The following is a 15599-nucleotide window of genomic DNA, read 5'->3' on the forward strand; positions in this document are numbered from 1 at the left end:
TCTTTTTGTCTAAACGTCCCCTGGAGTAACTTGAGGGGCGTTTCGTCTTGCCCTGTTGCTTGTTACTTGGGAGAAGACACTGACACACACACACCCCTCGCTACCCCCTCCTTTCAGGGAGCCGTAGAGAGCGATAGGGTCTCCCTTCAGCGTCCCTTTCTCCAGGCCGAACACCCCCAGCTCCCTCAGCCGCTCCTCCTCAGACTCGTTCTCCAGACCCCTCACCAGCTCCGTTGCCTGGACTGCCAGACTGCCTCCGTTCTCTGGACTGGCTCCAGCATCTCAATGTCTTTCCTGTAGTGAGGGGCCCAAAACTGGACACAGTATTTGAGGGGGGGCCTCGCACAGGGGGGACGGTCACTGCCCCAGTCCTGCTGGCCACACTATTCCTGACGCAAGCCAGGATGCCGTTGGCCTCCTCGGCCACCTGGGCACGCTGCGGCTCATATTCGGCCGATCCTTTTCGGCCGGGCAGCTCTCCAGCCGCTCTTCCCCAGGCCTGTAGCGCTGCGTGGGGTTGTTGTGACTCGGGTGCGGGCCCCGGCGCTCGGCCCTGCTGAACCCCGCACCGCCGGCCTGGGCCCACGCACCGGGCCCTGCCCGCTCCCAGGCGGGGAGTTGAGTAAACGGCGCCCGCCCCCCCCCGCCAGGGGCCGTCGCGCTCGGATGACGTCACGCCATGGCCGCCCTGCGCCGCCGCGAGTAGAGGCCCGGTCCCGTCCCGCGCCGCCGCTTCGCCGCCCGCCCCCCCCCTCCCCGCCCCCGCGCTTCACCCCGGCCCGGCCTCCCCCCTCTTCCTTCCACGCCGCCCCGGCCCGGCCCGGCCCGCCGCGCCCGCCCTCTCAGGTGAGCCGCTGCCCGGCACGGCCGCGCTCGGCGGGCGCCGGCTGCGGCCTAGCGCCGGGGAGGGGGGGCGGGCCCGGGCGCCGGTGGAACTGGGGAGGGGGGGCGGCGGCGGCCTCAGGTGGGGGGAGCTCCGGTGGGGGATGCTGGGGAGCGAGGGCATCCCCCGGGGAAGTGGGGGAGCATCCCTCGGTGGGGGTGCTGGGAAGGGAGGGGCGGCTCTCGCTGGGAATGGTCCGCGCGGGGGTGCGGTGCGGTTTGGGAAGGGGGGTGTGGGGAGGGAAGCGGCAGTTGAAGGCGATGAAAGGGCCCCGGTTTGCGGGGGGGGGGCGGGGCTTGGGGAGGGTAGCCCCGGGGGGAAGGAGGACTTTCGGGTGTGGATGAGGGGTACGTGGGGTGGGGGGGGTCCTTAGTTTGCGGGGGCATGTGGGGAGGGCCGCCCTGTTTGGCGGGGGTGCAGTCTTATTTGGGGGGGGGGGATGCTGAGGAGGGGCAGCCCTAGCTAAATGGGGGGATGCTGGGGATGGGAAGGGGGCAGCACCTGCTTGGGAGGTGGGGGGAGGCATAGTTTTGGATGGGTGTTATGGAAGGGGGTAGTCTCAACTAGGGGTGTCTTGGAGCGGGGGGGGCACCTCGTCTTCTGGAGGGCAGTGCGAGGGGTGGTTGGACCCCAGGGGTGCAGGCAGCTCTGACTTTCCTCTGTCCCCAGGCAGGTGGGAACAGGGAGAGCTCCAGCAGCCTTGGCCCCGGGGGGCACAGCGGAAGGACCTCAGCCTGGCAGGAGGCCCCGTGAGGTAAGGGAGGGGCAGAGGGAGCTGGGGGCCAGGGCGAGGAGAAGGGCCAGGAACCCACAGCGACACCAGCTGCACATGGGGTCCATCCATCCTGTGTTGGGCGGATGGGTACATCTCGCATGGGGGGGGGGGGGGGTCTCTTCTTGCCACGGGTGGGTGCATCACCCATGTAGGACTGCTTTGTGTTGTCCGCCCAGCGCAGCAGGAGCTGTGAGGTGCTCCTCTCTACTCAGAGCTGCCGTTGTCTTTGCAAGTGCTCCAACACGTAGCTGCTGCAGGTGGTTTAAATTCCCTCCATGGGTCGCCTCAGCAGAGCTGTCTCTTCTCAGAGCTGTCCTTTCGGCATCCACACTAACAATATTTTATTTTTACTGCCATCGGTAGCTCAGCTCGCTCTTCTGAAACAACTGTTAACAGTTGCTTTGGCTTTAGCAAGAGCAGCACCTCCAAGGTGTGAATTCTTTCTCCTGATCTTCCTAAGGTTTGTCTAGATTAAAGAAAAGGGTCAGAGCCTAATCAAGACAACTCTTTGCAGTGCTGCTGATCCAATGTTCAGAGTAGAGTTAGCCTTTTGAGTCTGATTATCCACAAATCCTACAGAACGCCAGTATAGTTGCACTTTTTTTCTGTCATGGGACCAAGGCACTGATAATTCAAAATTAGCATTTGCCAGCGGAGAGCTGCAGGAAGAGCTCTGTGTGCTCCAGCAATAGGAAAATCAGTTACACTATGAAAACAAACTCCAGCTGCTTACAGTGCCATTTCGCTTCCAGTTTCGGTCCCAAAGTCTGCCTAACAGAAAGCAGTGGTTAACATTCTGAATCAGGGCTCTCTGAGCTCTTCTTTAAAAATCGGCTGGCTGAAGATGGCTGTCACCAAGCAGTTCTGTTAAATTAAGGCCAAAAGGCGTCTCACTTTTCTGTGTTAAAAGCTTCCCTGATGGCTGCTATGTAATTGAAGTTTGCTGTGTATCTTCAAAGTCAGTGCTTCTCTGAGGATGGCAGATAACCATGTATTTAGTTAGTTAACACTGTTAAAGACCATAGTTTCATTCAAAGGAAAGGACTGGGGGCTTTGCTTTTTCAGTTTTACATGAAGTTCCTTTCCTGGATCATGAGGCATTGTATTTCCTTCTGCTGTTGTTGCTACTCTTCCTATTTTTTCCCCATTGTTATTCCTACCCATTGCTTTCATTTTACTTCTGTTTTCCAGTTCTTTGTTCCAAAAATCTTTTTGCAGTTTGTTTCTCTTCTCACCTGTCCTATCAGCACTATTTCCCATTCATTCTCCTCGACTCCCTCATCGTACTTCACCCGTCCTCATGGCTTGACTTAGACCGTGTTCCAGAACTTTTCTGTTCTGCATTAAGCCCTGGTCTTCATGTATCCGATTAATGGAAAAGCTTTGATTTTGCATCAAGTTGTTTGGCTATTAGAAAGCAGAAAAACTACTTTCTGCTATCACAATGGTTTCTGCCTGAAAAAAAGAGGTTCTTTGGCCTCTGCCCTGCAGTGTTTGTCAGAACACGCCAGGAGCTGTGAGGTCTCTGCTGGGCATACAGAAGTTGGGTATGAGCTGGTTCTTGCTATGTGACTGACAATTTATAGGATTTCGAGATTGAAGCTCCTGTTTTCTGTAGGGTACTCGGTGCCTTCCTGCTACTGGAGGTGCTGGAATTGTCCGAGTTGTTGGTTCCCATACTATATCCAAAGTGTTTTCCTTGTTCACTTGGAAAAAGCTTATTGTGGCATCGTATAAAGGCTCATCCTTGGAGGGAAGAATTGAATGAATGGAAATAATGCTTGCTGGGAATATTTTTGACTTAGTGGCTGTTTCAAATCCTGTCTTAACTCACTGCTTTATCCTATAGGTGCTGCTGTGGGTTAGAGTAAGCTGCCATCCTGTCCATACTAGTTCCTGTTCATCTGCTCCCAAGACACTACCTACAGCAGCAAGTCAGTTAGTTGTACACAAAGCTTAACTTTGGATTAGCTGAAGATGCTGCTCAAACTTTTCATGAGTTCTAATTGAAAACAGCACAGCATAGAGTAATAAGAAACAGAGTTTGAGCCTCCTGCCAGCAATAGGCACTGTCGAGAGCCACAAATCCAGAATCCGCATCAGTAAAATGCTGCACTCCCTTAGAGCAGTGTCCGAGGTACACGTGTGACCACAGACTAAAACCTGGTTGGCATTTCAGCCGTCTAATTTTGTACCTTTTGATGCTGTTCATTTAACAAAGAGTAGAAGTTTGTCTTGATCTTGGAAACAGACGTGCTGCTAAGCGTTCCAGTGCTCTGACTTGTCTACTTCTTGCCTTGGGCAAATCGCTTAACAAAAGCGTAAGGTTAAAAATAATTATTTAAAATGTATCCTGGTAAACATAACCCACGAATATTGAAGTTAAATTTTAAAAACAACTTAAGCAGCAAAGGGCTTTCCTCTTACTGCTTTTAGTGCTGTGTCAAGACTTCTTAATCTCAGTGCTGTATTTTAAGTTTAAAAAAAAGTCTTAGATATTGTTAAGCTTTGGAAAAAAATATTATAACGTGGCTGAAGCAGATGAATGTAAATTTCCCTAACACCACCTCAATGTACAGTGCCTTTTTATCTGGGGTGTGAGGGGGAAATCTGTGTAATTTTAAATATTTTCCAGTAAGGCTATGAGACTTAAATGGGAACACAGAACAAGGTGGGCCCCTTCATTATTGCATCCAAGTCCTTGCAGGTGAGGACAGCCACACGAATGCCTAGCTTAGAAGAAGCATCTCTGTTCCATGCAAGCCATGAAACACTGACAAAGCTAAGGATTAGTTAATGCTTCATTCCCCTAATTCGAAAAATTCCAGAGCTCAGTCTGTGAAACTTCAGCACTACCTCTTGTTGCATATGTATTGTGTAACTAGAAGCTTCTCTTTTCCACCAGACCTGATTCTGTTTGTAAATGGGCCGTCTTGAAGGCAAGTCAGGGCTGTGTGCTGAACGAGCCTTCTGTCTGTGCCTCTTCCAGCAGCCTGCACGCATACAGGGAGCGAGGGGCTGCAGGGAAAGAAGGCAGGCTTGTGCCAACGAAAGCCGCAGATTGTTGCACCCAAACGTCCCCTAGGACACCAGGCTGTTCTAGCCTTTCTCATCCTGCACCTAGATGGTGCTAGGCACCTCTCTTCAGAGTACTTTCCATCATTTCTAGATAGGTGTTGACCAAAGGGCCCAATTTAGGTTTGGAAAAACTGCCAGGTGTTCTCAGCTGTCGCTGAGCGCAGTGGGGTTCTGCTTGGGCTGCTGAGTATGATGCAAAGGTACTGCTACTGAAAACAGCATGATAAAGCCCCAGGCTTCTTATTTAGGAGATTTCTTTACTTCGCGTTTTTGGTAGGCTGTCTTTAATATTGCTGCCTCACAGCACTGGCAGGGACACTGCAAGCCAACAGGGACTGCCTGGGGGCACGAGGACCCAAAGGGAGCAGCTGGAGGGAAAGTCTTGCCAGAGCTGAGTGTTACCTGTGGGTACAGCAAGTGCCATCTGGCTCACACCTGGGAGGATGGCACGTGCTTACTGCAGGTGGGACGGCTGGAAAGTTTAGCTGCCAAATCCTCGATTTCTTTACCGAGAATGTGAGAGCTGCTTTTAAGGGGCTTTCAACTCAATGAGGCACGCGTAAGTGGTTCTAGAGGCAGTGAAGACACGCTTTCGGCTGCCAGTGCACCCTACTATTGCATTTGCTCCAAAGCCTCTCAATGGCAAGGCTGTACCAACTTGTTTAGCCTGTCAAAGTGAGGGTTTTGTAAGCCTCATCTGAAACACTTAGTGACCTGTTCTGAACTAGTCTGCTTCAGACCTGCAGAAAATTAAAATTTGACACACGCTGAGCAAATGAAGTCAGTTTTGTGATAGAAGGTGTTGTGCAGCTTTGACCAAGTAGGCTTTGCCTAAACTGCTTGCAATTTTAAAGATATCTCTGAAGATAAAACACTGCTAAATGAGAAGTAGCATTATATATCTGGTTCTTGCCCCGTCATCCTGAGCTACAAGTCAAACAATCTTATCTGTAGGTTAGAAGTTAATTTTTTGCTTTTATAACTGGTTTTAAAGACAGTAAGAAACTGGCTTGGTTTTAAGGCATAAAAATTCCAAGCTTATGATGAAGGGTGAAACCTGTGGATTTCTGCTCTGCCGCTTATGTCAGTGTTGCTCAATTTGAAATATTTCCGTGTAGTCATTTTTCTTAGGTTTTTGCGTTTGGGACATGCTCTTTAAACTGGAGTTAAACTTCCTACATGGAAAGAATAAATCCGTTAGAGCTTGAAAGGAAGCTTGAGTGGCTAGAGCAAGGACTCTAGCACTTCACAAAATTCTTAGTATAGTGTTCTTGCCTTTCATAACATTCAGTTGTGGGGTTTTTTTCTACAAACAAGAGACTACAAGTAATACCGACTAGCTCACCCATCTGGAGTTGTGCGTCTGTGACATTGCTGTTGCCCAAAAGCTTGTTACTGGGATGCTACGCCCTCATCCCTCGCTCTCCTCCTGGGCTCAGAGCCTTGGGGCTGCACCGGACTAAGGAATGGCCGGAGGGTACATTATCATCTTGATGTCCTCTCTTGCCAGAGGAGTTGCTGTGGCGGTGAGTTCGTGAGAGGCTAACCTGACTTTTGGATGGCTGCGAGAGCAGTAACTTGCCATTGTGCAGCAGAAATGCTATCTAGTCCTAACATCAGCCTGACAGTTTTCTTTTAATTTCCATCTCTCTATTTTTATTTTTTTTTTGCTTCCCATTTTACCTTTGCATATCATGGGTTTGCTTTAGGGCGTTCCCATGCAATTGCACATAAGATTGGAGCAAAAACTCTTGACTGCTTGGCCCTGGAGTATCTTTTCTTGCCTACTGGTGAACTTGGAGCAAACAGCCCTTGGAGGCTGGCTGAACTGTGGCTCTCACCAAAATCATCTGGTGTAAAAGGTGGCGTAGAAGTGCTTCGGTGCGTTGTTGTTTCACTGCCTGTGCAGATAGAGGCACTGGCGAGGACATAAAGCCTGTTGCCAAAGGGAAACTTGCAGGGAAAATACCCACCAAAAGCAGACTGCCTGGATTTTGTGAACTGTTTTCAACTGGGCTGTCCTTTATTGTGTTTCTTATCATTTCTGCCAATGGAAATTAATAGGAAATTATTGTAACTGACAGATGCACTAGATTTTTATAATAGCTTTAATAGCTGCCAGTGGAGGTGAATGTTTTATACATATCACCTTAGCTGGTGGTGGGAACGTGTTCGTATCTGTTTTCCCCTGTCCCTCTGAAGGTCTCGATTTCAAATGCAGGAAGGCATGTAGTTCACTTAAGCAGCACTAAAGAAAAAGCATGTATTTGCAAGAAATCAGAAAACAAATTTCCTGAACACATTTGCACTTGACAGCTTTTATATTTCTCCTGGCCTCTTAAGGCTGACCTTTCAGATGTAATACGCTAAGTTGTTCTACATGCACGCAAAGTGTAACTTCTCAGGCACTTAGGCAATTAAAATTGCTGCCATAAACTTGCTCTTAAAGCCAGTAACAATTTGTGCAAGCATTTATGAACTCAGCATCCACCTTTATAGACTCGGTAAGAATATAATTTGTTTCAGATTACATCCTATTTAACTGCCCAGAGCTGCTATCACTGGGAGGCAATCGCTCTTTTAATTTGGCTTTTAATTTTTCAGTAACATCACAACTTTTGGTTGTGAGCAAGAGCAAACTTCTTCGAATGAGCAAAGAAAAGAGTAGCTGGTAGGAAGCTCAAAATGTGACTTTTCTGCTGCTCGGGGCCCCACTGAATGTTTAGATCATCTTTGCATTCATCCATTGGCTGATACTTGTGTAGGGTTTTGAAGACTTGGAGGTAAAGCAAAGTTGTTGGGTACGAACACACAGACTTGTGCTGCTTCTGGGAGTGCTTTTTCTTTTTGCTTTTTGAGAAATGTTCTTAGCTCCTTCTCTGCAGACTTCCCATAGTATAACGAGCAGCGTTTTCTCGAGTGTGACTTTCATCTTGAGAGTTTGCTGCAAATACCAGCTAATAACGTCTTCACTTCGCAGCGAAGGCAAGAGATGTTATCTCAGTGATGACAGTGCATCTGGCAGTGCGCAAGACACAAATACAACAGCCCTGGTCCTGGCACGTTTGTAAAGAAGCAGATGAGTAGCCCGGGTGACAAAGTTGTAATGCCTTCCTGATTTCCAGGCGTGGGCTCTTAACACGTGGAAGAGATGCCACATGTTCCCTGCGCTTGCCCTCCTGGCGTGTTTCATCACTGAGATCCCCAATTCTCTCATTACCAAAATGTTTGGGGTTTCAGATGCTGGGAAGGCTTGGATTTGGTTTGGTCGTGTTTACAGTGCGTGGCGGTCTGTTTGGATGCTGTGGCTTGCTGTGCCTTCTGCCTGTCTGCTCTTGCTCTTTGATGGTAAATAACAACCTTTACTATGCAGAACCAGTCAGAGGGGCGTAGCAGAGAAAAGTGACGGGGTGGGTCACAAAAAGGTTAGGTAGCGCAGAGCTTCAGACTTTTATTTCTTGAAGGATTGCTGGATGTATTTAAAGGACCTACCAGAGTCTTGTATTTGGAGCATTTCTGCTCCAAGGGTCTTAAAAATAGTGGGTAAAAATCTGGTCATTTATGCCATGTTTTCGTTGCACCAGCAGTAAATGTACTTGCAGGGAGGTTGTAGCTGGGAGCAGCTGAAGTAAAACATGGTACATATTACAGTGAAGAAAACATGTTGATTTGCAACCCTGTGGCTTTTCTTTAGACCTAAATATACTTCTGTAAACCTTCGGTTTGTCTTTGGCTTTTCATTTCTGTCTGATGGCTGCCCAAGCTTGTTCCTGTAGAGACCTTTGGGTTTGGAGGAGGAGGTGGCATATACTGAAACGGTGAATTTAGTCCCTTGGAAAGGGGCCACCTTGAGAGGAGCCAGTGCCTCTGTTGAACTGTTCCTCTGGTACAACCAGAGACCTGTGGTGGGTGCTTTTATCTCTCTTCACTGTTGTCTGCCTTGGTGCTCAAAAACCTTATCTGAGATACCTTTCTCAGCTTGGGCTCTTCTGAGGTTGGTTATTGCTGAGGGGAGCGAGGAAGGAGTTGCCATCATTGTTTATAGGGCTAAGGACGTGCTACAGCAAGAGACCACAGCCAAAGGGTAAGAGTTTTTAATCACCAAGAGCTTTTGTCTAGATGTGAACCAGTAATCTTCCCAATAAGAGACGGCTCAACCAGTTCCTTGGGTTAGACAGTTCTGCTGTGATTCAGGGGGTGTTTGTTTTCTTGAGGAAAATAAATAGATGTATGGGTTGGTTTTTTTCCTGCTTTACAGCTTGTCCCTTTCTGTCGCTTTTATTATGCTTATTATAAGCAGACATCTAATTTTTAACTTGTTCATACCAAGCACATGTTCTTACTGAGCTTCTAGCAAAAGTGCATGATGCAGATAGTTATGGAGTTAATCTGCTGCTTTGAAGGAATTTTGAATCTTTACTGTATAAAGCTCGTGGAGATTAGATGGCAATACATGCACAGTCTAAATAAAACCTGATTAAAAATCCAAGAGTTTTCATGAATGTGTACTGTCCTTGCTTTCGTATCTGTTCTGGATGCAGTATAACAAGCACTGTAAATACATAGGCTGTTTTTCTAGTGTCACTGTAAGTTGTGCTCCTGTGCCTCTTCAAGAGCCCGCGCAATCTGCAGTAACATGTGCTTATAGTTACAAAATACACCTGAAAACCTGGCCTTATCTTCTGAAGCTCACTCACTTGTTCACAGAAGAAATGCCACTACTGATTGCGCCCGAAATGAGGAGGCTTCCTCGGGATTTCTAATGGCGATTTGGTGGGAGTACTTGTGTGGCCTTACCTATTAGAGCTTATAGGTGAAACTCCAGCCTTGAGCTCCACTGTTGTATGTGAGGGTAGCACACTTATCTAGTCTGGGACAATACTGGAATCAGTTCTTTATCCACTTTAAACTCCTTATTTCCTTCTTGAAGGTACTATGATAAACTATGTTGATGAATTCAAGCAACCTTTTCTTCTTTCGGAGGTAAAATACAAGAGTACAAATCCTGCAAGGTGACCCCTTCTTGACTTCCCAGCTTGTTTCCCCGTAACAAGTGTTGTTTTCTACCCTCTGCAGACTATTGGGTACTGATGGACGTTTCCGACAGCCCTGAGCGAAACCCCTGCTCTCCTGATGAAGAGGACCAGCAACTTTCCGATGATGAAGTCCTGAAGGAGAGTGGTTCAGACCGGGAACTCGATGGAGAGGGCGGGCAAGGCAGTGTCCTGGGAGAAGAGGAGGAGGATGCAGCCAGGGGACTGAGCCATGGTGAAGAGGAGAATCACTCAGATGAAGAGGATCGCTTAAGTGAAACCAAGTCTCAGGAGTCTGACAACAATGAGCAGAGTGGGGAGCTGAAGAGCCCTCCGCCTCGCAAAGGAGAGGAAGAAGACCGGACAAATGACCTTGGTGATGAAGCATCCTCTGTCACCCGCGAACTAGATGAGCATGAGTTGGACTATGATGAGGAAGTTCCTGAGGAACCAAGTGCTGCTGCTGCAGAGGAGGATGGTGAGAAAGCTGCTGGTGAGGATGATGAGGAAGAGGAGAAAGGAGATGATGCCCATGATGATGAGAAAAAATCCAGCAGTAAAAGTGATGATGAAAAGGATGGCCAGGATCCCCTCAAGGAGAAGAAGAAAGAAGAAGATGATGGAGAAATTGACGATGGGGAAATTGATGTAAGTAGGAGCCGGTCTGCGGTGGGTAGAGTCCTGCAGGGAGAGACCTGTCCTTCTGTTTCAGAACTGTTTGGCTCTTAGACTGCCATGCCTTCTTTCATCTTTGACGTGAATATCTGTGTTAGCTGCATCCCTAGTGTGCAAGTAACACACTTTTTCTGTGGAGGTAAGACCATGCTATGTACCAAGTCCTAAACTTAGTGGCTAGGATGTCTAGTGCCATGTACTATGGAAGAGCTTTGTGCCGAATATTGTTAGAGCCGTCAGAAATAAGCTTTGTTCCCTTTGAATATGGAAGGGCTCCAGTGCTTTAAGAAACTGTTCTGCCTCAGCTCTCAGAGGACTTTTGAATGATGCTGACAGCAAATTACTTAGCTATGGATTAGGCGCTCGTAAGCTGTCTCATCAGTTTAGGTTGAGAGGCTGGTGCTGGAGAGTGGCTGCCGTGTGCTGGAGGCCTCAGGTGTGTGCGGGAAGCCCGTGGCCCTGAGCTGTTTGTTGGGCTCTAGCAGCATCTGGGTGTGTGGAAGAGGAACGGAGGGTGCTGAGCTTTCTGGAAAGTGCCTGACCAGCGCGTTGTTTGGGTGATGTATGTGTTCAGGGCTGTGCAGCCCCAGTAGCTACTGTTTCACAGCTGAGAACAAACGCAGCTATTTAGAAAAATCAAAAACTGGGTTTAATTGCATTAGTGCTTAGGACACGTAGCACTACTTATCCATGCTTGTCTTTGGGTAGGAAGCGCTGCAATACCGCAGTTGTATTTAATACAGCTTAATACAGTTTCCTTCTTGCAGGCAGAAGAAAACAGGACAAGGTGGTTCTAGCAGTAGAATAGAAACCCTTCTGTGAGTTCCTGGTCTGGTGGACACCTTACTTGAATCTGAATAGCGTTAGTGAAAAGTACCACGTAGAGAAATGGCCGTTCCAGAGCACCTGACTGGCTCTGCTCTTTGCTGTCCGTGCCAAAAGTGCTCCTGCAGCGGCAGACCAGGCTGGGGCAGTGCTGTGAGAACATCCTGGTGACCAGGCGAGGAAGCAGTGGGCTGTGGATGGGGTCACTGGTGGGGCTTCTCATTCAGGGTGGGGAGGGTTCAGACTTGCCTTCCAGTCCCCACTGCTGCGTAGCTGACCCAGGCACGTGCTCGGGAAGCTCGCGGGGCCTCGCTGTGGAGAGACCCTGTTCCCTTTTTATTGAAGAGTCGTATATTGTTTATTTTTTTATTGTAATGGTGCTTTGGCAAGTTCTGTTGCTTAAAAAGGTGATGTAATTTTTCTTCATTGTGCCCATTCTCGCAGGTGATTTTGTTAAACGCTTAGTATTTCCCAAAACTTTTGTGTATTTCTGATTCAGTTAGAAGGAATTTCAGCGTGTTGTGGGAGAGTCCAGGCAGGGGGAAAAAAAAAATTCCTGGAGTCCTGACTCCATGCCTGCTTCTTGATTAAAATATGAATGCTTCCCTTTAGAGTCTAAGGCATTCTTGGGAGCGCTCTCCTTACAAAGCACAAGATGAATCTGTACTCTGGTTTTCATACATTAACTCATAACAGGGTTCGCAGCTGCCTGATTCCAAGGAGACCTCACAGAAATAAATACTTTCCCTTTTGTTCAAGTACAGCATTTGCAAAGACTTCACACGGTTCTTTTGAAAGAAGCAGAGTTGAGCTGGTTATACCATTCATGCGTTGCTGAATGCCATCCCCAGCTTCGGGGGGAACTGTTAAATCCCTGTATTTTATTCTGCTTTCAGAGTTCTGTCTTGGAGAGGGGGGAATATTAATGCAAATTTTGATTTGAATATATGTGTAGTCTTTAAAATCTGCTCTTGTTCAGGAGAGATCTCCTTGTATTGCCCTCAGAGGAACGCAGCAGAAGAGGCTGTTAACCCATCTCTCTGTACATCCTTTGTTTATCTACAGCCGAGTGATGGTTTTTCCTCCTTTCCAGCTGCTAAATTGATCAAAGTACATAACTTTCTTAATCTTTTCCATGTAGACAACTGCTGTCGCTGCCACAGGGTTGCTGCGATTGCCACGCAAAGGGAAGGCCTCCACCAGATGCTCCCTCTTCAGCTGTGTTTCATATGCTGAAAACGTCTGTGGTGGTGAAATGGAGGGAGACCGAGGGAAAGCCAGGGTGCCTTTTAGGATAAATAACTGATTTCCTTGCCAGATACCTCTGAAAACTCTCTGGTCGTGTATGCCTTTGCCTTCTGCATAGCCACCTCTTTTAACTCCTTTTGACTTTTCAGATGCAGCCTAATGAAGCCAGGAAAGGGTTTTTTCCCCCTGGAGAACAAAGGCAAAGGCTGGTACTTCAAAGTTTCAACAACTTTCTTCTGGAAGTGTTTCATGACTGTTATTTCATGCTTATCATTGGTGGTTCTTAATCTTTGAAGCAACCTCCATCTCCCAGAGTTTCTTCCTGGGGCTGCTGTGCCTGGGGATAATGTAGTTTCGTTAGAGCTGATTCACAAATCCTGTGTGGAGCTGAGGAGTGGAAGGGAAGGTTGTCCGGTTGTTTCCAGAGAGGACTGGAAGAAACACGTGTGACTTCTTTTCCTGAAAAGCTCGTGTGCGAGATTGTCGCTCAGCGTTGTGGGGAAGCGTTTTATAATTACTTATTTTAGCAGCAGTCATCCTTCAGAACCTGACGTATAGGTGTGTGCTGTCTGTATTGCGTTATTGCATTAATGCAGGAACACCACTGTGTATTTTAAATCAACGCACAGAAGGTTTAGCTTGAGCTAAATAGTGGTGACGTGAGTGCTGAGTGGAGGACAGCCAGTTTAAAGGCTCTGAAGGGTAGAGGTGTTACCCACGCCAGCGGAGCCGCGGTAGCTGTCGGGGTGTGTGTGTGCCGTTAGCCCGTGGGAAGGAAGGGCAATGCCATTTAGCTCATTTATCTCGAAAGACTGTGAAGCTGCCTCCAACTGCCTTGCACGTCAACTAAAAGTGCGCGGCCAGCCTCGTTCAGCTGAGGTATGAGAGCTTAATCCACTGTTCTGTTGATTTGGAGCCTTTAAGCGTCTATCGGCTAAAATGATGCAGCTTGAAACCTTGGTCTGTGGTATGGCACCAAGACGTCCATAATGTCTGAAGGGTTTTGCAGTCACCTTTGAAACACTGAAGTTGATGCATCTTCCTGTTCGTAGCAGTACATTGCGAAGATGCTCAGGGGTATTTATTGTAACTTTATATTGCTTTTCCCTTGTGTTTTGCTCCAGGGTGTGTTTTCAGTGACTGATATTTGACCATATTGTGAAATGTCAAGTCACTGCAGAAAACGCACCACGTGAAATGTCAGCTTGTCTGTCTCTTCCAGGATGATGACTTGGAAGAAGGAGAAGTTAAAGACCCCAGCGACAGAAAAGTGAGGCCACGTCCCACCTGCCGATTCTTCATGAAAGGTAATGACATGCTGTAATGGCGGAAGAAAACCAAAGATGCTGTCGTTTTTCTTGTTTGGTTTTGTACCCGTTAAGCTGCTGTCTGTGTGATGAATTCTGCCCCAGGTGTCCTCAGTGTCACCTTTCTGTTCCTTGGTAGCCAGATGCTGAATTTACATAGACCCATTATGCAAAAATTGCTTTGCCCTAAGTATGGTGAGCTCAGTAGAAGCAAATAAAGGAAAAACTCGCTAATGTTTTTAAAACAGCGTGGAGTAAAACTGCTTGGGCTGATTTAACTGTCAACTATTGCTTAGAGGTTATTCTGTGGAAAACAAAGATTCGTTATTTCTTATCAAGCTCGTGCCTTGCCAAAACGTAATTGTTTCTTGCAATCCCTTATCCATCTCACTTCCCCAGTTACTAAAAGACATTTTCATGAAATTTAAAAATTGAAAATAGGGCTAGAAATACTGCTTCCTGGTAAGAAATATGACGCATCATGGTCATAGCTGCCGAGCTGCTGCAGCCCTTGTGTCTGGTGACGAGGTTCCTGTGTTGCCTATGTAGCGGTGTCAGGTTTTGGCAACTCGCATCGAGCTGTTTTCAGAAGCAACCCAGAAGCCCCAGTGAGACGGCATGCTTGAGGGGTGATGTTGGACCTGACACGGTGAGGCGTGCTGGTGGCCAGTACTTCCACTGGGCTGAGGAAACGGTCAGCTGGGAAAAAGTAATCCTCATGTAAACAGAAGCTTTTCCTCAAGCCGGAAGATTGCTCCATGCTGTACCAGATACCACGTGTCTGAAATATGGTTGGGATTGTCAGCCTCAGTTGGAAGGAATTGGGGTGGGAAATCATAAAAAAGTATTTCTTACTGCGCGTGAGACCTGAGACTTGAAACTTTTAAATTTAACCAGTTGGGTTTTTTAATTCTTAATAGGATATTCCCCAAAGCTTGTGCAACTGCACAACAGCTATCTTAGACTGTCCTGCTTTTCTTTAGTGTAGAGAGTAGGTCTTATAAATATTTTCTTACTTTAACTGATTATAGCTCTCTTCCTCTTCCTTCAGCTTCATCTCACTTAATGTTTGCTCGTTTACTTGGGTTTATTTACAATTGCCCGTGAAACAATTTATGAAAATCTGAAATTAAAAGAAGGGTGGAGAACAGGGTGGAGTCTCTCACTCCTTGCGTCAGTGGCATATGCAACGTAAGGAACTGCTTAGGGGGTTTCCAGAGACGTGACCATCAGATATCATGTACTTGGCTTCCTGAATGTCTTCCGGTATCAAATTTTCTGCCTGTGCTGAGACACGAACGTGTTGGTGATGATGGTGGAACAGGGAAGTCCCTCGGCAAGGAGAGGTGTTTGTTCCTGAATCCTTAGCGTGACGTACGCCTCCATGCAGCATGGAAATATTTGACTGAGTCAAAGTTCAGACTGCAGTTGTTTTTTCTTTAATTTGGCGTTGGTTCAGATAACGTTGACACTCGCTCACCCCATAAAGGCTTTATTGCCACCAGGGAGGTCAGGCACGGCTCACCTGGGACCTTGAAGACATCCAGATTTTTGTCCTTGCTGTGTCTGAGCACTCCTGTTGCGGTGTCTGTCCAGTGGCAGGAGTGACTAGCTTATAAAGCCTTCCAGTGAAGTGGTTTGATGTGTAGCCACCTTGACATACGTAGCAGGGCCCCTTGACCCTTCAGTAGGAATAGCAAGTGTTTGTGTCGGTGTCCGGCAGCCCCTACACCCGCTGCTCAGGCATTGAGAAAAGAAGCGTTGCTCCGTGAGCT

General features: G+C 47.7%; 1 protein-coding gene across 7 annotated transcripts in view; it reads left to right on the forward strand.

Moving 5' to 3' along the window:
- The first annotated feature begins 757 nt into the window (after window positions 1–757).
- The window catches only part of ZC3H18 (zinc finger CCCH-type containing 18), a 50073-nt gene continuing 35231 nt past the window's right edge, over window positions 758–15599 (forward strand). For all 7 annotated transcript variants that reach the window (XR_008465952.1, XM_054198697.1, XM_054198698.1 and 4 more), the window contains exons 1-4: window positions 758–846; window positions 1553–1637; window positions 9813–10417; window positions 13740–13824. Coding sequence is in view for 6 of the 7 variants with exons in the window: in XM_054198697.1 (XP_054054672.1) it covers window positions 9827–10417; window positions 13740–13824 (676 nt within the window). In the remaining variant the exon portion in view is untranslated. The remainder of the gene's footprint in view (window positions 847–1552; window positions 1638–9812; window positions 10418–13739; window positions 13825–15599) is intronic.

The sequence above is a fragment of the Rissa tridactyla genome, chromosome 4 (assembly GCF_028500815.1).
Source record: "Rissa tridactyla isolate bRisTri1 chromosome 4, bRisTri1.patW.cur.20221130, whole genome shotgun sequence".
NCBI classification, from domain to species: domain Eukaryota; kingdom Metazoa; phylum Chordata; class Aves; order Charadriiformes; family Laridae; genus Rissa; species Rissa tridactyla.